The 24,898-nt window shown below is 36.9% G+C and overlaps 1 protein-coding gene across 2 annotated transcripts in view; it reads right to left on the reverse strand.

Annotated features, from left to right (window-relative positions):
• Actbeta (inhibin subunit beta) overlaps window positions 1–24,898 on the reverse strand; it is a 42,222-nt gene that overhangs the window by 4,043 nt on the left and 13,281 nt on the right. Inside the window, exons 2-5 of one of the 2 annotated variants that reach the window (XM_070310492.1) lie at window positions 5,138–5,358; window positions 4,670–4,895; window positions 4,037–4,214; window positions 2,590–2,865 (exon numbers count right to left, since the gene is read on the reverse strand). In XM_070310492.1, coding sequence (XP_070166593.1) covers window positions 2,625–2,865; window positions 4,037–4,214; window positions 4,670–4,895; window positions 5,138–5,358 — 866 coding nt within the window. In that variant the 3' untranslated portion in view covers window positions 2,590–2,624. Of the gene's footprint in view, window positions 1–1,924; window positions 2,866–4,036; window positions 4,215–4,669; window positions 4,896–5,137; window positions 5,359–24,898 lie in introns of those variants that run through there. The other variant, XM_070310491.1, reaches the window with a different exon arrangement.

A 24,898-nucleotide genomic window follows, 5' to 3' on the forward strand; every position in this document is an offset into this window, starting at 1 on the left:
TCGTATTATTGTTCGTTATTTCGTAATTATTTGATCACTTTGCAAACTCTCCAAATTTATTTTTCTTTCGAAATTTTCATTTTTTAATTATTATTTACTATTATTTCTAATAATCTTGTCGTTAGAAACGTATCTCGTCGTCAACGACACACGCTCCTCTTCCAGTTCACGCATTCCGATAAACTTTTACGAGTTTATTATATGAGCGGTGATACAATCGTTATAGCTTCTATATATGTATATATACAGGGTGTCCCATTTTAATCTCCTCAGGCAAATATCTCGAAAAATATGGAAGATACGGAAAAATGTTTCAGACAAAAGTTGTAGAACATGAAGGGGGACAGATGATGAAAATATGTACTTGACCTTGAGTGACCTATTGAAGGGCAGGTCAATGTCATAGATGTTTTCTTAAATGGAATCCCCTATTTTTCATTGCATATTCTTATAGCTTATCTCGAGAGTTTTTCAAAACACTATAATAAAGTATTTTTTCATTAAGTACTTTTTGAGTTATTTTATATCTTAATCTGACATATTTTGATATAAAAAATAAAATATTTCGTAAAATATTCAGTTTTCGATAATCTTACCGCAATACTTTTATGTACAGAATAATGAGACAAATCAATTAGTGCGAAAAAAAAGAACAAATAATTGTTTTAAAAAAATACATTGTAAATAATTTTCTTGAAAACAATTATTTTTTTTATACTAATTGATTTGCCTCATTATTCTGTACATAAAAGTATTACGGTAAAATTATCGAAAACTAAATATTTTATGAGATATTTAATTTTTCATATCAAAATATGTCAGATTGAAATATAAAATGAATTAAAAAGTACTTAATAAAAAAAAATACTTTATTATAGTATTTTGAAAAGCTCTCAAGGTAAGCTACAAGAATATGTAATGAAAAATAGGGGGGTTTCATTAAAAAAAATTCAAACTGATTTTTATATATGACCTTGACGGTGCTATTCAAGATCATACTAATATTATTATATAATATTTAGAGGTCTACAATTTTTGCATGAAACATTTTTCACGAAAATGCGTTGTTTCCTCAAAAAAAGACTACTGATACGGGCGCTCTGTTACACCCTGTATAGTCTTTTTTTTTTCATTTGAATGAAGAGACTGCGAAGAAATTGCTCTTAATATTACGGTGCAAGATTTAGTGCACAAGTGTGCAAGTTTCGGTTTAATCGTATGTAACCGGATATATATATATATATATATATATATATATATATATATATCGTCATATATTTTTGCGAATTATCAAATTACATATCGGTGTGTTCGTTCGTAAAAATTCTCGAAATATACGCACGCCCGCAACATCACGTACCGGTGGTCATAGTCTCTGGGGTCAATTTTGTGCTTGAAAACAGTAAAGGATAATAATTTCTTTTCAATTTTTTTGTAACCTTCGAGTACTTTTCGCTCCGCCCGTCCCGTTCCCTGAATTCCAATTCTGACCCCGGCACATTCTGCATTTATAACATAAATGTATATCGGTACATGAGTCTGCGTGTGCGTGCATACGCATGTGTGTATTATATTTATAATATATATATATATATATATATATATATATATATATATATATATATATATATTATGTATGTATAATTTTGACTTTTTTTAAACAGTATTTTTGTTACTCTTTAACCATTACTTTCTCGATACTTTCATAAGTCTTGCATAAAAAACAAGGCAATTAGATTGAGTTCTTTTATCATTTTTATACTTAAATCTTAACGCGCCCGTACACGAATATTTATATACTTTGGTTGAATCACGTCGTGTGTATATATGCGTCCGAGTATATAGATGTGTTTGCTTATTATATATATATATAATCGTAAAAAAAAAGTCGCGTCTTTCACTTTCAATCATTTTATTTTCTCTCTCTCTCTCTCTCTTTCTCTCTCACTCTTTCGTTTTCTCTCTTTTCTCATCACGCAATCAATAAAGAAAGACTAAGCTCTTGGATAAGAATACCGACTCTGTGAATATTTTTTCACGTACCTCATCATTTTCTCTTACGCTGTCGCATACAAATAAACCGAATATAGATAAATATATTATATATATATATATATGTATATGTATATCGTAAACGACGCTTTGAAACTGAGACGCCGTGTCTCCTTTTCTTCTCTTTTTACATATTACACCCGGTAAAATCTACTCTATTTATTCGAACCTTAGAAAGGCCAATTTTATTTTATCGCCACGCGCGCGAATCGTAATCGCATCGGCGTGGCGTGTAAATCTAGCAAAATTACCTAGTCCCTTTGACTATCTTTGCAAACCGATCTATACCCTCGGGAGATCGCGTTTTCAGAAAACCGCATCTCCCATGGGCCTCGTTCGAACGCCACGTATACTTAACTATCGTTCGCGCAGCGCTCGATCGATTTCCTATATACTCGCCGGTTTTCATACGTTGAAAATCTCAACCAATCGCAAAATTCGGACGGTTTCTGGACCGATTTGCCGGATCAAATCCGGGCCTGCCATTATGATCCCGCGATTACTTTTACCGCCAAATAGCACGATAAACTTTCTTACGAGCGTCCTTCCTAAGTCGCGCGCTCTTGCTTGGTCTAAGGACATCCACACTCGTCCACCACCATCTTCGGCAGGTCTCTCTTGATGATATTCGAATCCGGGCCGTAGTAGATGAGCGACATAGGCGAGAACTTGAGAGGTGCGCAGCACGGTTGCATGCCGGCCAGTCGGTCCATCTTCCGATACTCCTCGATTACGTGGGTGTAGTAATTGAGGAATGTATCCGGCGTCCTGTGACCGGCCGCGCAGTCTCCTCTGCAGTAATTGGCGTAATATCTGTCAAGTATATCGGTGATTAACACGGGAAAAGCGTGTATGCCCATACGCATGTGACGCTACCCATACAGCACTGAAGCTTGCAACAACATTGCTGCAACATTGCAATATTGCATATTGCAATTTAATGTTGCAGAAATATTGCAAAGACATTATTTTACAATATAACTTTAGCAATGTTAAAACAACATTCCGAAAATATTACCAAAAAAGTATTCGATAATCGCTAGTTCATTCGTTTACCGCTATGCAGCGCATATATAAAGTTTACAAAGAGCGGCAAGTAAGATTAAAAAGATATAATAACTATTTTTGTTAGTTTAAGTCGTATGATGTGACCCCAATACAGGGGACTGAGACATTGGACTAAGAATTCTTTTATAATAGTTTCCATTCTTATATAAAATCAAAAATTTGATAATAATTTTCTAATATGTAAGATACTTCAAACTTTAATAAATAAATTTTGAGATTATATAAAGACAAGAGAGATGTGAAAAAACTCGTTGTATGCGTAAATCCACCACAATCTTTTTGCATCCGTGGATATCTGAATATTTCGTATACAAAGAAATTGTGAATTTACATAATTGTAATTTCTGAGTTTTTTCGTATTTCTCTTAGATATTCTCTGTCACTGAAAGAAATCGAATGTGTACTGAAAAATTTACCTTTTATAATTTCGTTATTATTATAATACAGAAAATCTATATACACGCTAGATCCTGACTCTTATAGACCAATTTCTTATTATTTTTTTCATATGTTAAGGATATTATGTCGATACATAAAGCATTATTGCATATATATTATATTGCTATGTTGTTGCAATATTATATTGCAATTTTTTTGTAGGCGGACATTTTACTATTGCTGCAATATCATAACAACGTTGCAGTAACATTTCGCAATGTTTCTGCAATGTTGCAATCTTGCAGAAAAATATTGTTGCAATGTTGTTGCAATCTTGCGGTGCTGTATGGATAATTTTTTAAATGTTTTAGATTTCTCATATATATATATCTATAAAATATATATATCTATACAGATATCTTAAAAATATCTTGACTCATACGCGTTTTGGAAATATCTTGCGGTATAATAGCATGACATTACCGCGATAGGGCTAATATATCATTACATGATTCTTATTGCTGTTCGGTTTATTTACCCCTGAGGAGCAATGATCCAGTCATCCCATCCCAGCTGAGAGAAATTCACGTAGAACCGTTGCTTGCAACATTGGCCCTTTACTGCACCGCTGCATTCGATCGCTCGTCTTCTTACACGTTTCACAGCCGCCGGATCCGTACGCACGACTAGAAACGGCCTGTCCGGATCGTGATCCCCTGAAAGGCGATATATACATTATCGAATATTGTTCAAATTTTACTGAATGCTTCCACGCGTGTATAAGATAGAAATAATAATAATAGAAAATTATACATAATCGTGGAATTATTTATCACGTCAAAGCGTCGAAGCGGAGTAATAATTTTCAACGGCGCTTTAAATCGATCAAAATGTGCCATCACTTTCACGATTAACTCATCAACAATTGGTTAAAGTCGGAATTTTAATTTCTTTATACTAATTTTATATTATTTATTATTTTAAGATATGTTTCTTATTAAACTTTATTTTCCTATATTAATGATTAATTAGTAATTTTTTAATAAAAATTTACAGCTAATTTGCAAGATGATATTCGGAATCTTCTACCGTACATCGTATAGAGATAGTTCCATAGAATGGATCTATCGCGATTTTTCTCTCAAATTCACTGAGGTTCTTCGAGGATTACCTTTCGGATTTAGGGATGACTCGATCACGTGCGGTGAATACCCGTCGAAGGTCGATACGTGGACGTGCGAGCCGCACCCGCTGCAATCGACAAGCAACGTCAGCTTATCCTTCGAGTAGTTCGTATACCATCTGCTGACGACTTTCGTCACGTCGAATTTCTGCCAGCCGAGCTGGCCGACGTTCACTACGAGAGATGTTACCATCTCCAGATGTTGACCAAGCTCCTGTAAGTTAAACGGCTCATCTCAGATGGAGAGATTTATTATTCTAAGACTACCGGGGAGGGGATGAGTTTTCACTACTTTAGAATTATTCTTCTTTTTTTAATGTAGAAAATATAAATATATAAAGACAAATATAGTCGATAAAAATTAGTCAAATTTAGGATTAAAGAATTAAGAAAGAACGTGATACTAAAATCTGTGTCAAAGATTTGTATAAAATTATCGATTATAAAGTAAATTACCTTGCCTCGAAGGTGCGTCGTGTTACCGCAATGTACTTTAAACACCCAGAGAGTGATGTTTCTTTGGTTGATTTGATTGTGACGATGATGCTGATAGTGATGAGCGTGTTTCAGCTCAACTCTCGCCCACAGGGTGGCCCTTTTGATTCTTAAAGGTTCCAATGCCGGTTCGCCGCTTGACATTGGGAATTCTAACAATGGTTGGCCGTTTAACGTGTGCCCTGGAACAGAGTATACGTGTATCTTAATTTAGGAAGAACAGAGAGAATTAAACAGACATAAATTACATTAAATTAATGATTCAATTTAAAAATCATTCTGAAAAAGGAACAATTATATATATACAATGCATGCAACTATTAATTTCCGGCGTATTCCCGATAAAAAAAGTCGCATCCGAATGATTCAGATAGATTTTTCCAGGCTTTGTTCTTCTCGTCTCTTTCGCCATCTGTTATTCGTATACAGAATGTTTTAGAATCTCTAAACATTAATGACAAATTCTGTAACAAATGTCGAACTTTCATTGTAAAAAATCACGTGTAGTGCTTTTAGTAAAATCTTTTGTTATTTGACATTAAAAGATACGTCTTTGTATTAGGTGTACAACTTTGCTTCCGCCGTTTTCCTATAGATGGCTTTAGCGGTAAGTAGTGGTCGAAATAAATAGATCATAGACGTCATGCGATAAACTTGGGCATCTGTCAACATAACCCCAGAGAAACATTAGTCGATTTGTGTCTGCATCATAAAGTTATTCTCGATTGAAAATGTCAGTTTACGAGCCAAATTCTCGTCATTTGCGGGAGGTTTTAATTTTCTGCTTCAATATGAAGAAATTTGCGGCTGAGGCTCATCGAAAGCTCTCAAATACTTATGGTGAAGCCACTATTAGGGAAAGAACGTGTCGTGAGTGGTTTCAACGCTTCAAGAACGGTGATTTTCACGTCGAAGACCGGCATAACGGTGGAAGAGAGAAGGTTTTCGAAGATGCAAAATTGGAGGCATTACTTAATGAAGACTCGAATCAAAGTCAAAAAGAATTAGTACGATCATTGGGAGTGACTCAACAAGCAATTTCAAAACGCCTCAAAGACATGGAAATGATTCCGGAAAAAAAACGGCGGAAGCAAAGTTGTACACCTAATAATTATGTCTTAAATTAATATTTTTAAAAAATAAGGTTTATTTCTTTATATATATATATATATAATTAAATATATATAATATTAAATTGAACAATAATATAAATACAAATATTGTTCAATCGCATTTATATAATCAAAAGCTATATTTCTTAAATAACTACCCAAGCGGAAGATATGTTTTTTCAATCGCCCTTGTAGTATAAAGAATCACGAATGCCTCAACATTTTGATTAAGAGAAAATCTACTCCTCGAAGACTTTGCTCATAATTATATATACGATTCCTGCGCTTTCCACCCTTATACATACACACTCGTACACATACATGTATGTGCATGTGCGTTCAACGTTCGCTCACTCGAAAGCACCGCACCTTTCGTCTCTCTTTCTCCCTGTCCTCTGTCCGAGAGGGTGTGTGTGTGTGTGTGTGTGTGTGTGTGTGTGTGTGTGTGTGTGTGTGTGTGTGTGTGCACCTGGGAGCGTCTGTGTGCGGTGCGCGTAGAGTGAAAGCAGGGCGGCTTCATCCTTTAACGGTTTGGTGAGTCACGGACCGAGCGGGGTGGGTCGGGATGGGGATAAGCACAGAGTGTCTGCCGCCCGTCTGCCTTTTGCCTTTCACCGCACACCCCTCCGTTGTAATCCGCCGCCGCCGCCGTCGCCGCCACCACCAACCACCCGCACCCTCGTCTCCGCAGTCAACTAGCTGCGCCGCTTCGCGCGCTATAGCATCCAAGTACGACGATACGCGATTATCGCTGTTTCATCGTCTTTGCGATAGCCGGTAACCAGGATGTAATGACTCGTGATAGATTAGCGAAAACTTGCGGCGGAGCATCTCTCTCTCTCATTCCCCATTATATTTCGTATTATTATTTTTCACTATTACACATTTTTTTGGGACGAGTCTCCTCTAGGTTAAAAATTTATTAGAAAAGTGCGTATATATATGTATATGTATGCGTGTGTTCTTCTTCGCGGATTTTTCGAAACAGATCACGGTTTTGTGTAAACGGTTTGCGGAAACGGATTTGAGGATTAAATGGAGACGAAATAAAACGAGCTTACGTCAAAAATAAAATAAAATATTAGAAAGAGATATGAGAGGAGAAAAAGAGAAAGAGTTTCTAATTGATTTTGCGAAATTCAAGGAGAGCACAGTAAAACAATATCGATGATCGTAACACTCTTGTCCTTCGCTAAGGCACCACGCCCGAATGTACACGATTCGATTCTCCTTCCCTTATAGGATGGAATTGAGAACGGAGATGCAGCGGGGCATATATATATATATGCGATATACATCTTAATAATAGAAGATTGCTGCTTAAACAGCTATATCGTTACGCACGCGATATAGAATATTCGGGAAGAGAAAAAAAGAATTAGTCCAAACTTAAATTTAATTAAACAAATTAAAGTCGCATATGCAGGATTTTGGCGTGTCTTGTGAATTTTTTTCATATAATTTTTTTTTAATTTTTATTATTTAATTTAATTTAATTTGAGACTATATACAGCACAGAATATTGCAATTACATTGCAGTAATATTACAATCTTGCAAGCTGCAATGTAATATTATTGAGACATTATTGGAACATATAATTGTAATATTTCATGAAAATGTTACAGCAACATTTCAAAAACATTACAAAAAACAGTTTTCGGTAATCGCTAGTTCGTTCGTTTACCGCTATGCGGCGCGCGTTGCGTTATCTATCCCGCATTCAGTCACGATGATTACATAAAGCTTGCAAAGAGCGGCTAATAAGATTGAAGATATAACTATTTTTATCAGTTTAATTTATCCGATACAATCCCAACACAGGGAATTCAGATATTGAACTGATTGTTCAGTAATCGGATACATAAATATCCAAAAAAGTTAAAATTATTCGTTAATTGTCTATTTAAGGTGTAAAACAGAGTCTAATATCTATATAAGTAAAATTTTAACTTTTATGAATTAAATTATTTAATCATTACCATTTTCTTAAACTTGTAAATTATTTATAAAATAGCGATGTTAACTAGATAACAGGAAATTGTTAAATAGTTTCCATTCCTATATAAAACCAAAAATTTGATAATAATTTTTTAATATGCACAATATTTCAGATTTTAATAGATAAACTTCGAGAATATATAAAGACATCCAAGAGAGAAAAAACTCGTAATTGCGTAAATTCACAATCTCTTCTTCTTATTTCTCTTGGATGTCTTTATATATTTTCAAAATTTATCTATCAAATTTAAAGCATTCTGCATATTTGTAGCAACGCATTTCAATATTACATTGCACCGTAACATTACTGTAATATTACATTGTAATATTTCTAAGGGCGGACATTTCAACTTTACCGCAGACTTGCAGTAATATTGCAGAAACATTTCGCAATTTCCATACAATATTACAATGTTGCAAGGTCTATGCAACGTTTCTGCAATCTTTCGGTGCTGTATGGTACCAGTCTGGTCAAAAAGGAATGCTGAATATAAACGTTATCATAAATACAAGTATTGATTTGTAATTTTTTATATGTTTGCAATTTTAGAAAATTTCTTATAAATGTTTATGTTACAATATATAACATACTAATACATTAATATTTACGATGTAATATTTGTTTTGCGTTAATATCGTACGAGTTAAACGCACGTCTAACTGAGTAAAGTTCGGTCCTGTCATATGAAAGAAAATCGAGGCGGATATGCGGATATAGAGGAAAAAGTGTGATATATAAAACGCGGCTCCAGAATGCTCTACGTCCTTGGCACGTGATCGACAACAAGAGTACGGATTTTTAGTAAGGGAATACTTGTGGCACAATCGCGGCTCACGAGACGCCGAAATTACGTGTTGGCTTCCCATACTGGCATCTCTTCTCTTCGCATATAGGGTGTCCCGGACACATCCCTCGTTCCCCTTCGATTGTACCAGATATCCGGAAGGAAACAACTATGCATTCCATTGTTAAAAAATTAGAGGAGAGGAAAGAAATGGGCGCGTAGTAAGTCTTGGAAGGACTAAATCCTACTTGGATATTTTGGATACTGCAATTTGCATTTGTTATCAGGAATTAATTTCTCATTCTCCACTACGATCGGTCTAATGTAACAGATTTCTAATTGTGTCACAAGGGTATCGCAATTGTCTGTTTTACTCTGGTCAGAGACATTTTTATCAAAAAATCACTACTTTGTTCGATTTATAAATGATTTAGTGAAGATTTTTAGATACTCATGACACTTGGCCACTTATCTTCTGGGTTCTCGACATCTCGAGCTAATTCACTCTACCTCGGCTCTTTGTACAAAGAGTTTCGCATCTTTGATCTTTCGCACGCTCCTTTTCCAGGAGCCTCTCTCTCTCTTTGGGCCCTTTCTTTCTTTCTCTCTCTCTTTCTTTATCTATCTGTCCATCCCTGGGTCGCGTGTTCTACATTTTCGTAGTTCGATTTTCTAATGGCCTCGCTCGAGTTTCGAGTGCATCTGTCGCACATTTCGAGGTCGGTACATCGGGTGGTACTTTTGCCCCCCGTACGCCGCAATGCGACACCACCACGGAATCTGCGCCCCGTTCTCTCTCCTCTCGTCGCACAGGGGACTTTTTTTTTTATCCTACGATGAATATCATTTCGAGAGAGACGACGCGATGCGTCGTCGACCCGTGGCGGCTTTTTGTTATATATCCGTAACGTCGAGCGGTAGAAATATCGCGCCCCTATAACATATTTCGCGTGAACTTCGATTAAACGTCTCAAATTAATCTCAAAGAAGATTTTCTTTTCTAACTGATCAACGATTAAAATATGTATTTCTATGACATGCTTTTTATCACGCAAACATATTTCACAATATATTATTTTTTGATAATCATTTATATGAACAGTATCTTGTGCCAACAATTGCATCTATAGATGTAAAATTGTATCGAGATCTGGATTTTTAACGTTCGAATAAAATCTCGCCACGACTCGTTGCAAATCGTACATGATGTCAGAGAAATAAGATTATTTGTGCGATAAATTGAGATTTGTCGAAAATTACAAGTGGATGGTGTTACCACCAGTGCGAGGAACGGTACCGATCAAGTATAGTGCAGTTGTAACGGGGAGCGAACGCTATCGAGCGAGTCAGTCTATTAGCACGGCCAAGGTTCGAATGTTATAGGCCTCTTATATCGCGCCTATCATATCCTCGATGAGTAAAATGCGATTTTCCGTGACAAAGACAGAGAAAGACAGTAGTATAATCTCTATAATGAAAAAAATATAGAGAGTAAAAATATAAAATGAAATTCTAAAAGATGTTAAACAGATTTCAAAATTATTGCTTGAAACTAAACTTCCTATCGATGACGTATCGACATAGCAAGATCACGATAATAAATCGCATGATGCATGCAAATTTAATTGATCCAAACTAAAATTTTAAAAATTGATTCCAAAAACAAAATAGGTTTATAATTTTCGAGGATCGGGGCGTTTAAATAAATATGTTGTAAAGCTGCAGTATACGAAAACTACATAGGTCTATGACATTGCTATTGATGAGGTTGCAATCAACATCATCACGTACGAAAAGAAGGATATTTCGGAAATAGTGCTGTCTTTGGCGATTCCGGTATTGTTCTCGAAACAGTTATAGGCTCCCGGACGTCGGATCTAAATTGGAATGTTAGATTCACGAATGTACGATTCGAGTATTTTGCTTCGACAATGATTGGCAAACTCCTCGTAACCTTGTGTCAGCCATCTGCCGCGAGATAACTCGCGTCGTCCTACTATTGAAATCTTTCGCCGGCACTTTCTACCAAAGCCTCTCGGTCATTTTTAAGAACCCTCGGTTCCGCGTTTCGTAATTTAATAGAAAGCTTTTTCCTTGGAAGCACTACGGGTGACATAGTAAAAAAAGGTCAGGGCTTTTTCCAAGTTTAAACCTTAGATATACGGCCCTAGATTCGTAGATCCTAGTTTCGTCCTTGAGACATTGATATATTGTCCCCAACCATCCTTCCGTTTTACCCCTGTCTCCAAGGGCGCATATACGGAGAGACAATCCAAATCATCCCTACTATTTAATATAATTATATACAGGATGTAACAGAGCGTCCGTATCAGCAGTTTTTTGAGGAAACAACGCATTTTCGTGAGAAAAATGTTTCATGCAAAAGTTGTAGAGCTCTAAGTGGCGCATTATATGTATAATAATATTAGAATGACCTTGAATAGCACCGTCAAGGTCATATAAAAATCACTTAAAATTTTTTTAATGGGACCGCCTATTTTTCATTACATATTCTTGTAGCTTATCTCGAGAGCTTTCTAATCCAAAAAAACTAATTGTTTAAAAAAATATATTGCAAATAATTTTCTTAAAAACAATAATTTTTTTATGCTAATTGATTTGTCTCGTTATTCTGTACATAAAAGTATTACGGTAAGATTATCGAAAACTAAATATTTTACGAGATATTTAATTTTTTATATCAAAATATGTCAGATTAAAATATAAAATAATTCAAAAAGTACTTAATGAAAAAATATTTTATCATAGTGTTTTGGAAAGCTCTCGAGGTAAGCTATAAGAATATGCAATAAAAAATAGGGGGTTCCATTTAAGAAATTAAAGGTGTCCTTGACTTGACCTTAACAATGCCATTCCAGGTCAAACCAATGACACCATCTTATGTTCCCCTCAAAACTATACAATTTTTGTTGAAAACGTTTTTCTCTAAAATGCTTAGGTTTTGAGGACAGGGTGTCCCGCACCCCTTTTCGTTCAAAAAAAAACATTCAATATTTATATGGTAGATAGAATCTTAGTAAACATAGATCGAAAGCTCAACCGTTTCTCAAATATAAACATTTTTATATGTTAGCATTATAATGGACTTACTAGCTTCTACGTCGCATGTGACGTGAGAGGAAGATAATCTGTCTAAATGTTCCACTTCATTAGAGTAATACGCTGACATTTTTAGCACGATACTTTGTAACTGTAATCACCATATATATCCGCAATCGCCGGTTCATTAGAACTGACTGATTGCCGGTGATATCTTCCATTATAAAGTATGTATGGAAATTGAATGAGAACATTCAGAACGCGGTTTATAAACACTGAGATAAACATCGCATGCGACACGTAGAAGTCAGTAAGGGCGCGTCCCATTTAACGACCGCAACTCTCACCGCTATCATTTTATCCTTGTTGTTCACCGAAAGTTAAACAAAGATAGATGATACTTGCTAGCATTGCGATCGTTAAGTGGAACGCATCCCAAGTCAATCATGATGCTAACATACAAAAATATTGATATCTCAGAAACGGTTGATCGTGATAAGTACTATTATCTTTGGCTAATTCGTATTATTAGTTATAGATTGATGCCATCATTGTTTTGAGAATCGTGCCCACGTGCACACGATATTTCTTTTTTGAAAAAAGTTCAAAATTTTTTGATCCAAAAAAGATCGATATCGGGGCAACAAATCGAGTCGTTACGGATTTTTTTATACGCAGAGCATTTGTTTCGATAAATGTAGCATTCTGTACATACTAGAAAGTGTATCGCGTTAGTTTTGATCGTCACTTTGCACGCCGGAATATACAGCCGCCGTATTTGTTATTTTCTCGTGTTGGGGCAAAACCGGGTATTTTTTTTTATTATATATATATATATATCCTGTTAGTTCTTAATATTAAAAATCCTTGTAAATATAAACTTTAAATTCGAAAAGACTTATAAAAAAGTTTTTAAAAACTAGATCAGATTTATCATGTGGTTCACGTATCTCCTATTTAAAAAAATATCATGTTGAATACGAAATGGAATGAAAATATCCGCGTGCCCCCTTGTATATTTTGTATTCTTTACTTTGATCGCGTAATCGGGGCTAGCGCGATCTCTTTTTCTTTCTTTGTCTCTCTCTCTCTCTCTCTTTCTCTCTTTTTCTCGATGGCGAAGAATCTCGTAAATTTCGCACACGCGCATGTCAGTGAGACGAAGTAAGGTCTCTCCGTCGCCAAGTTGTCCATTTGAAACGCGTCGCAGTATAGGATACCGAGGAAAACGCGCGATGGCACCGAAAGAGATCGAGGAAACGTTCGGAAAGGACAGGATGAAAGAACATGGGATGGGGAATAAGGGAAAGAAAGGGGTGATGGTTGGAAAACGACGATCGAGAAATGGAGGGAAAGAGGGAAAAGGTTTGGGGAAAGGAAGAGGCGTTGCCGACAATGTCGATCTGGTCATACTGATCGAGTAGTGGAATTATCCCCCCGTCAAATATGCTCTTACGAGAAGGTAAATCGATATAGTCAAATTAAAAAGATAATCCTTAGTAACTTAAAATTAAAGTTACGTTAGGCTGACAATGAGATTAAGTCTGCCTATGTGCTTAAATCTAGCAGAAGCTTTTTCTTATTAGCATTTTAAAATCAGTATCTTGATGATCAATCCGAAAGATTGTAATATGATTAATTCTTGTGAAATTCCTGATTGATCAAAATCCCTAATGGAATAAAATTCTTCTCAAAGTTTTTTATCGTTATTTTCCACCTCGTCTCGCTGTCTAGTCTTCGATGCGACTCCATCATAAAGTCATAATGACAGTCATAATAATTATGTTCAACGATATAGACAGCATTATATCAGCATTTAATGCCGCGTCATCAATAGTTTCTGACAGTTCCATTTTCATTCTTGCTTCCTTATACAGGTAACTTTGTTTTTGTGACAAATCTTTTTTTTTTCGAGTTTTTTTATGCCAACGTGTTTAGAAAGATCGTTCCAAAACGTCGACAAGTCATATTTTTTTAAAATGTCTGTATGTACGTACGGAATGTTTGTACAATCTCTAACTTCCGCAAATTTTCGAGATATCGGGTTAAATGTTTTTACATGGATAGAGTATTATTAAAGAGGATAGTTGATATTGAATTTGATGAAAGGATTTATTTTTTATAAAATTTGAAATTTTTTGAGAAATGTCTGTACATGCTGTAATTTTCGCAAATTTTAAGATATCTTCCTCTATGAGGAGGTCAAAATTGAAAAACTCGGTTGCTTTAAGGAGTTTAAGCTTTATGAGCGAAATAAAATGATGAGGTAGCAATGTGCAAGTTTCTAATTTGCACAATTTTCATCTTATTTTATTTTGCTTATGTTTCACAATTTTTAGTATTAAAAAATATACAATAGCAATCGCAACACGTTAGAAATTAACGATTCTTCTCGTCAGTGTGAGACATTCAATAGAACATTATATAATAAAGCAAAGTTACTTTCGCCCTTTTCAACCATTGACTCAAAGACAATTTCTCATACGAAAATCCAGTTGCTATTTTGACGATACGTGCCGTGATATCAAGGGCGGTTTGTTTCCGCCGTCGACACGCGGGTGGATTCCCCGACGAAGCGTCGGAGACTATAATTCTTGCGGGAGAGAAATTGGGAAGAAAGGGCGGCAACGGAGACTACTTGAAGAATCCGACTGTAAGTCGGTAGCTCACATAGTTTGTCACTGACAACTTGCCGACGGACGAGATTTCGGGTTCGTCCTTGGAGCCGCGACAGTCGGAGAGATCGTCGGAGATAGGATGAGCCTTCGGAGGATAAACACGAAGCTCCCTGGGCTTCGAAGGCCGAGGAAATAGCGAGAGAAAGCAGCGATTTCTAGGACAATTCGTGGCCGTCTCGATGTATCGGGACGAGGAGACGCGAGGAGAGATCGCACATCCTGTCCTACGAATCGGCGTCGTTGCGAGGATCGTCGGCGGATGAATAAATGAAGAAGCACCGTCGAGCGAACCCTATTTCGCCGTTTCCCAAATGAGCCGATCCCGCAAAAAACTGCTGAGGCAACTTAAAGCCAGACAGCGAAACGGAGACGACGGCGCGGTGGACGGAGATAACGACGAGGCTTCGAGAAGAATTTTCTTTTTCGTGAATTTTCATCATCCGGAGACCAGGAAGGACCTCGCAAGGACAGATCGTGTACCATAGTCCTTCAGATTGGTTCATCGAGATACTAATTCGAAAAAAATATTAGTAACAGAATGTTTGCCATATTATCTTTTACCTGTGTAGATTCTTGGAAAAATCGATCTAAAGTCGATTTTTTTGTTTAAATTCGAAGGATAGTAATATTTTTAAATTATAAATAAATAAATAAATAAAATTTAGAAAATTTTTTCATAAATTAAATTTTAAAAAATCAATTATCAGTTACAATAATATATAAAATTGAATATAAAGTTTATTTGAGAGAAGATACGTCACCGTAAATAAACTCAATAACGTTAAACGATTCTTGAGTATTTATTACATTTTGAACAGGTACGCAAGTCGTAGGCATCGAAAAGTTCGATCGAACGGATAGCGAATCAATCATCGCAGCGGGGGAAACGAATTCGCGTGGACCAGCAAAGTGCATTAGACTAGATCAGTGCGGAAGGAAGTAGAAGTTTGGCTCGTGGCAGGACGCGCGGAAGAAGGGGGCGTAAGGTGGATTACAACTGTTACCAGAGACGGGAACGAACGAGACAAGGGAACGAGGATGTAACAGGAAGCGAGGGGATCGCCTGGCTGAGATTGATGAAGAGACGAAGAGAGTGCAATTTTTAAGCATTACTTGAAACGGAGTGCGCTTAAGGGCGGGTATGATTCCGCGAGAGAGAGAGAGAGAGAGAGAGAGAGTGAAGTCATATGGAACGGAAGGAAGTTCTCGTAGTTAGGATGCCGGATAGGAGAGTGATTACTAGAGCGGAAAGCCGGAAGTCCGTGAGGTTTCACGGTGAGTTTTCTTATTCAGGTGACTCTCGAGATATCCACTGCCCATACAGCACAGAACATTGCAATTACATTGCAGCAATATTACAATCTTGCAAGTTGCAATGAAATATTGTTGAGATATTATTGGAATATGGAATTGTAATATTTTATGAGAATGTTACAGCAACATTGATACTCGCTACTTCGTTCGTTTACCACTATGCGGCGCGCGTTGCGTTATCTATCCCGTATTTTAAGTTTTAATGACGATGGTTATACAAAGCTTGCAAGAAGCGGTTAGTAATATTAATGATATAATAACTATTTTTATCAGATTAATTTGTCCGATACAATCCCAACACAGGAAATTCAGATATTGAATTGAGTGTTCAGAAATCGGACAAATAATTATCCGAAAGAAGTTAAAATTATCCGTTTATTGTCTACTTAAGATATGGAGTTTAATATTTATATAAATAAAATTTTAATTTTTGTGAATTTATGAATTAAATTATTTAATCATTATCAATTTCTTAAACTTGTAAATAATTTATAAAATAGCGACGTTAATTAGATAACAGAAAATTGTTTAATAGTTCCCATTTAAGCCCCATAAAAGCAAAAATTTGATAATAACGTTTTAATATGCAAAATGCTTCAAATTTAATAGATAAACTTGGAGAATATATAAAGACATCCAAGAGAGACGAGAAAAAACTCATTGTAATTGCGTAAATTCACAATCTTTTTTCTTATTTCTCTTGGATGTTTTTATATGTTCTCAAAGTTTATGTATTAAATTTGAAGCGTTTTGCATATTTGTAGCGATGTATTTAAATATTACAAATATTGTACATTGCACCGTAACATTACTGTAGTCTTGCATTGAAATATTTCTGAGGGCGGACATTTCAACGTTGCCGCAGGCTTGCAGTAACATTGCAGAAACATTTCGCAACTTCTATGCAATATTACAATGTTTCAATGTAAGATCCTATGCAACGTTTTTGCAATCTTTCGGTGCTGTATGGGTGTTGAAGCGGCCTTAGGTTCAAGATACGTTAAGTTACATTATGTTACAACAAAATATTATATTAACTAAATATAAAACGTTTAAAATAATACCGCATTCGCATCCAAATACACACGTACCCGTACACATATACCCTTAGGTATTGTCAACGGATAAGAAATTCAACCTGAGAGCAGGCCTACAATGCGAATCTAATTACAGCGCGACATGTTACTGACGTGTTCCAGACATAGTACCACGTATACAAGCGCAATACCGACTCGTATTGTGTAGGGCTGAGGCGATTGACCGTAATACGACCAGTCAAATAAGAGGGTCAGATATAGCCAGTTAGTAACCCTGATCCAGATCTATCGCCACGTGGTCGCTCGCAACTACGTACCCGCTGTTTAAAGCACGTGCGAGACGTATTATACGCGCGTGATGTTACACGCGTGAACACATATCCCAAAATCGCTTCGTCGCGACGATTACCGTCGTCATTAATTGTCATCGATCGGACTCGTTGGAGTATCGATAACGCGTATCCGTTTTTCGTAAAATAAAAGAAAATCTCAGTATCCTTTATCGGTCCTTTGGGTGTGGTCCTGGTGCGGTTTGAGCTGGAATCGCGAGCGAGCGATTGTCCGATGTCTCACGCAAAGGAGGAGCGAGTGGAAACGATCAGACATGGTCAGACGTCCTGAAGTTTCAGGATCACGCGATATCGTTTCGTGTGATTTCGATTTTCTCAAAGTTACACGAGCGCGAGATACAATTTGTCGACTTACATAAAACAATCGTCAAGTGTCGAAGTCACACGCGCGGAGAGATTCCTTCGAGAATCGCGCAATGCTTGGGCGCGCCGATATCGCGCTTGCTTGCAAAGTTTTGCTAGAAATCGGCCGATTTATTTACAATGGATAATTTCGGGGATCGAGAACCGTAGGGGGGAATCGACACGCGAGAGAATGGAGGAGTCGAAGTGGAACGATGAGTTACGTTGCGCGTTACGTGAAGAGGGTTGCGCGATTGCGCGCGCGGCTCCTGGTACTACATTAGACGAACGTGCACCGGAGAAATTAAAGACAACGCCAAGAAAAAGATACAACGGCGGATAGCATGCGAGACAGCGGGGCGAAAGGAGAAGAGAGGGAAGGAGATGAACGCGTAGAGATAGATAGAGAGGTCGCGGAGCCGGAGAGAGAAAAAACGACGGAGGGCGGAAGAGGAGAGATAAGAGCGTAGAGACGGAAGGGAAGCGTAAGGAGGAAGAAACACAAGAGGGAAGAAAAGGGAGGGAAAGGGTGAACGTAGAAAGAAAAGGAGAGAGGGAGAGCGAGAGGAAGTGACCTGCCCTTTTCTATCTTGAAGCGCAGAATGTACCAGGATGAGGAGAGTCAAGAGGGAATAAAGGGGGTGTAGGAGATATACGAAGAGCGGCGCCCAGCTGGAGCCACGTGCATCGATCTGACTACAGGCGCCAGCCGTCCTATCCGTCGGCTCGTTCGTCCATGAGTTCGACCCTGCCCCACTCCAACTCATCCGGAACCTTTTCGTCCCATCCTGAACCGTCAAACTCTCGGTCCTGATACTCCCTATAAAGGGAGAGAAACAGACAAAACGAGAGAAAAAGCGAAAGAGAGACTGAAGAGAAAGAGAGCAAGAGGAATGAAGGAAAAGGAAAATCGAGGGATGGAAGCAGACGGAAAGAGAAAGAGAGAAAGAGATAACAAAGGGCGGGAAAAAAGAAGAAAAAGAGGTGAATAAAAGGAAGGGATGAAAGGGAGAACGAAAAAATGAGAGATGAGAGAGAGAGAGAGAGGGGGGGGGGATGGAGAAAGAATTGCGGAAAAGGTAGAGAGAAAGAGATCCAGAATAATAGGATGGAAAGAACGAGAAATAGAAAAAAAAGCAAGAGGATAAAAGAGAAAGAGATAGAGAAGGAGAGATGAGATAAACGCAAAAGGGAAAAAGAGAAGAGAGGGGACAGTGCATGTCGCTTCGCGGCATTGCGGGGGCGGGAGAGAGAATTTTAACCCCCGCGTCGGATAGCGTCCGACTTTGTATTCTCCCTCGGAATTCCCACAGGTTGAACGAACTCGATTCCATCGAATGCGCGGGATGTTACGCTTTTGGTTCTCTCCTACGTGGGAGGGAAAATTGGCGAATTTCTCGAAAAGTCGTCACGCTAAATCTCACGTCATCGGCCATCGTGCGTGTGTGCGTGCGTGCGTGCGTGCGTGCGTGCGTGACGCCAATAAATAATAAAGGGGAAAAAAATTAACCCACCTCCCCCTCCCCCCTCCCCCTCCCCCTCCCTCCCCCCTTTTCACCACTCCACGACGTCGTTTACTGCCTATCGGGCTCCTCTTCTTCGTATCTCGATCGACTTTTTATAGCGCAACTTTTATCGCGTCCTCTTTCACGATTTGGCAGGACGTTTTTATAGAATCGCGGCGTTGCGCGAAAATATATACGCCCGCCTATATACGCCGCGGCAATCTTTCCACAATCGTAAAAGAGGATAAATGGAACCAAGTGCCGGCGCGTCGCGTCTTGTTGCGAGAACAAACGTAAACGGAATCGATATCGTTCGTTTTCTCGTCATCTCATCTGTATCGGCTCCCAGCGATACCCCCCTCCCCTTCCCCCCATCTCCCCTCCTCCCCCCCCCCCATCTCCCCCATCCCCCTCAAGATCCGCGAGAGACAGTAGTCGTCTCTATACGGTATTAGCTCTCACGGTGCGGCCTTGAATAAAGTATCCACGTTAAAAGCCCGTAGATGGATTAGCGACATTAAACTTTTTTTCCAAGATACTTGAACTCAATTTGCGCGCGAACCGAAGTACCAGGACGATGTTTACGCTAATATGTTATTATCGTGTACGGATTAGTACGAGTATAATATATTACAGTCGATACAATTGCAATGACGCAATGAGAAAATTGAAGTGTGTAAAATGTAAATGGAAAGAAAAAAAGTTTATTGTTAATATAATTAAGATTAATCTGCTGAATATCTTAGAAACAAGTGTAAGAATAAAAATCAAGGAGCAAATACAAATAAAGAAATACTTAATAATTAATAACGGAATGTAATGAATAAATTGTCGCGATTAAAATGAATGATTCCAATCACAAGTATTAGTATATCAAGTAAAGATGATATAAAAATTGATGCAGATAATAGAAATGCAGCGTATGACAAGCTTTATGAGTATGTTAAATATGTAAAAGATACGATTTCAAGTATATTTGGAGGAGAGAAAGGGATGCGGGAGGATATTATATACGATCCAACTGAATCAGACTTAATAAATAGCGCACGTCTCTGAATAGGTAGCGTCTAAAACATGCGCTGAATCGCGAGGATAGTTAAATAGGGGATGTTGTGTGCGCCGGTGACTGTTAAGAGCCGCGAGTTACGAGCCCACGAATGCTCGAGCTTTCATAAAGAATTGTTGGAAAAGATCCGCCGCCAAGTCCTTTTAAAAGAGAACAACCGTCGAGCGCGCATAATGGCCAGCCCCTGCGCCTGTGACACTGGTCTCTTCTTTTCTCTCTCTCTCTCTCTCTCTCTCTCCCTCTCCCTGATCCACGGGATCTCATCCGGGCAATGACGAACGTCCTGAGAAATACTGCGTCAATTCGCCCATCGCGTCGCGCCGCGTCGCGACGCCTCGCGTCGCGTCGCGTCGATCTGTCTTGCACCGCGCTCTCGTCCGTCCATCGCGATGCGATTTGTTTGCGCTCGCGGATTATGTCATTGTAATTCTGTAATATTCATAAAGCGATCCATCAGCTGTTTAAACACAACGCAGCGAATAAATATGAAGTATATATTAAATGGAAAATGTTTAACATAATTGAAATGTTTTTTATCTCGTATAATAATATTACAGGGTTGGGAGATTAACGCGTTACTTGTAACGTCATTACTGTTACAGTTACTTTTTTTCGGTAACGATCGTTACTTCTTTCTGTTTGTAACGGTAACGGTAACGTCGTTACATTTTTATAGTAACGGTTACGAATTAGCCGTTACTTTTTCGTTCTTTGTTATCTTACATCTATTCAATAGATAGATGTGTTTTTTGAAAAAATATTTTGTAGTCTTCTGTCATAGGCTGCATTCTGATAGTCACTGCCAGTACTGAAAATCTATGTAAATTATAGATTTTACAATACTTGCAGTGAATATTGGAATACACCCTTAATAATATTATCAATATTTAAAAACAATGTCTGATAAAAATTTTCGACAAAATAGAAATTTGTAAATTACAATTTAAATTCCTATAAAGATAAGTGTATTAAAAAGTAAAGATATTAACATAAAAAAATTAAAATCATTAAATAAGTTTGATATAAAAAACGCTTGCTATATAGAGACTAATTTAGAGTTTTTAAGTGTAACTTAGATTATTACCCATACAGCACTGAAGCTTGCAACAACATTGCTGCAACATTGTAATATTGCATATTGCAGTTTAATATTGCAGAAATATTGCAAAGACATTATTTTACAATATAACTTTAGCAATGTTACAGCAACATTCCGAAAATATTACAAAAAAAGTATTCAATAATCGCTAGTTCATTCGTTTACCATTATGCGGCGCATGTTGCGCTATCTACTCCGCATTTAATTTTTAGTCATGATGATTATATAAAGTTTACAAAGAGCGGCTAGTAAGATTAAAAAGATATAATAACTATTTTTGTTAATTTAAGTCGTATGATATGTCCCCAATAACAGGGGCTCAGACATTGGACTAAGAATTCTTTTAATAGTTCCCATTCTTATGTAAAATCAAAAATTTGATAATAATTTTCTAATATGCAAAAGAAACTTCAGATTTTAATAAATAAATTTTGAGATTATATAAAGACAAGAGAGATGTGAAAAAACTCGTATGCGTAAATTCATCACAATCTTTTTGCATCCGGATATCTGAATATTTCGGATACAAAGAAATTGTGAATTTACACAATTGCAAATTGAATTTTTCCTTATTTCTCTTAGATATTCTCTGTCACTGAAGGAAGTCGAATGTGTACTGAAAAATTTACATTTTATAATGTCGTTATTATTATAATACAGAAAATCTATATACACGCTAGATTCTGACTCTTATAGGCCTAATTTCTTATTATTTTTTTCATATGTTAAGGATATTATGTCGATAAATATACATAAAGCATTATTGCATATATATTATATCGTTATGTTGCTGCAATATTATATTGCAATATTTCTGTAGGCGAATATTTTACTGTTGCTGCAATATCATAACAACGTTGCAGCAACATTTCGCAATGTTTCCGCAATATTGCAATCTTGCAGAAAAATGTTGCTGCAATGTTATTGCAATTTTGCGGTGCTGTATGGGTACATTTAATATTGATTATTAAATAATTTTATAACCTAATAGCTTATTTTAGCATTACAAAAAACAAAAACATAACGAAAAAGTAACGAAACGTTACTTTCTAAATAACGGTAACGGTAACGGTAACGAATTACTTTTTATAACAAATAACGGTAACGGTAACGCGTTACTTTTATAGAGTAACGTTCCCAACCTTGATTATATATATATATATATATATAATCGAGAATTATAATATATAATAAGAGAATTAAAACCATATTCTTTAGTTAATTTCAGATATAGAGTTTACTTTAATAGATAGAAAGAGAGAATTTTAATTTAAGGCTGAGTTACAAAGATAAATGATGAAAAAAACTGGAAACTTGCAAAAAATGATGATCCCTCTCGACATTTTCGCTGAGAAAAAATCATCTTAAAATTATCTCAGGAATCTACCCTTAAGGGTTGATCCGGTATTTATGATATACCCTGTATATACAAAGTGAAAAACGAAAAAAAGTGGAGAACCAAATTATCTTTCAAATGAGATCAAAATGATTATAATACGTTTCATAGGTTTTGAGATAACCAATTTCAAATGTACAAAAAAGCATTTCTTCGGCTATCAATGGTAAAGTTTTTTAAAAATACATTTATGGCCTTAGCTAATTTTTAACGTTTATTTGGCTTGTGGTTATTCCATTAAAAAAATTTTTCTTTTCCGCATTTTTTAAACCTCTAATATTTGTGTGTGATATTTGTAAAAATTTATAAAATAACTGTGATTTCTCAGAAGTTTTTGGACGCTAACTTTTTAAAGAAGCATTTTTCGATTCATGTTTATAGGAAATTTTTTGTTCAGAATTAAATTTCCTATAAAATCTCAAAGTCTAGCCGGAATATTCGGATCCACCCTGTATATACAATATATTTTATTTAACGTCAATCATTTAGTCATATAACCAAATATCTTGTTCGCCAAAAAAAAAAAAAAAAAAAAAAAACGATAGAGAAATATTTCATGGTTCTAAAATATATCCTGTACGCGCGTATTCCGTACCATTTATATTTATTTATATTATGCATGCTCTTATTATTTATAATATGCATAACATAAATAAATACAAATAGTGTATATGCGCAAAATATATTTTTCTTTCTCTCAGAATCACGGCATATTTATTTGAATAAAAGTATCTCTGAAGCATGAAATATTTATTTGTTTTATATATATTAACAGTGTAGAATTATAGAAAAAAAAAAACACTATTATAATAGTATAGTTATAAAATTATTATAAAATCTAAGTCTATCTAATCTAGTCAACAGAAAAACATGCAATACTATTACATGATGAAAGATCGTCTTATCGTTATTGATAACAGGCGTCCTGTCTTGCATAATTTCTCAAGACGCCCAACGTGTCTCATTAAACTCTATTGTCGCATGCTACTGTCGCATGCATACCTCGTGCACCATCGCAAATAATACGTAGTTCAGATTGTTATTCCATTGTTACTAAGTGTTATTGAGGGTTCGCAAGAAGAGTTAGCGAATCGAATCTTCTTGAGCGATTTATCATCCCTCTCGATGCGCAATTCACATTCGCGTGTGAGTAAGTAATCGAAGTAGTCGATCAAGCTGTATCATCAAAGTTGGCAGTCGCGATCTTCGCTTGGCCGACCGGTAAATTGATGGCGAGACGAGAAAATATAATCGAGAGCTTTATACCCTCTCCCCCCCCCCCCTCGCGCCTCCCACACCCACCCCTCAAAAAAAAAAAAAAAGCTTAAGAAATTATTCAATTATTCATACGTTACCTTTCAGCATTATTTTCTAAAAGAAGAGGAGTACTTTTTATATATCCCACATATGCGCCTATTTTTCATTTGAAAATCCTCGCGATTTGCGACTCGACGCGAGCGTGCTCAGCCGGAGGCGCAGGATTACGTGTAATTAATCGGGGGGGGGGGGGGAGGTCAAATGCGGGGCAAATGATCCTTGGCAGCGGGTCACGTGGGGATCTCCGACCATCGGGCAAGCGAGCGGACTCGGCCGTCTGTCATCGGTCGCGACTGCTTAATACACTATACGCAATGCACCCTGTCAGAGATAATGGTTTCCTCTTGAACATGAGAAACGCATGAGGTACAATAAACCGCCAAAATTACGACTGCTGGCTTACGGCACCGTTTGGTAATGGCGGTGGAATGGCCGCGTCTAAGGGGATGGAATTTGCGCGCGAGAGAGAATACGCAAGAGCTTAGGGAAGAAAAAACAAGGAGAGAGAGAGAGAGAGAGAGAGGACGTAGACGAGCGTGTATATTGTCGCGATATCATCCTATATGTCGTTAAAAGATGTCGCGAGTTATCGAGCGTCTTCTCTTTCCCTTTCCATGTCGACTTGTACCTTGTCGTAACCCATACAGCACAGAACATTGCAG

The sequence above is a fragment of the Polyergus mexicanus genome, unplaced genomic scaffold, assembly GCF_030449975.1.
Source record: "Polyergus mexicanus isolate NDT 795.1 unplaced genomic scaffold, iyPolMexi1.0 SCAF_18, whole genome shotgun sequence".
NCBI lineage: Eukaryota > Metazoa > Arthropoda > Insecta > Hymenoptera > Formicidae > Polyergus > Polyergus mexicanus.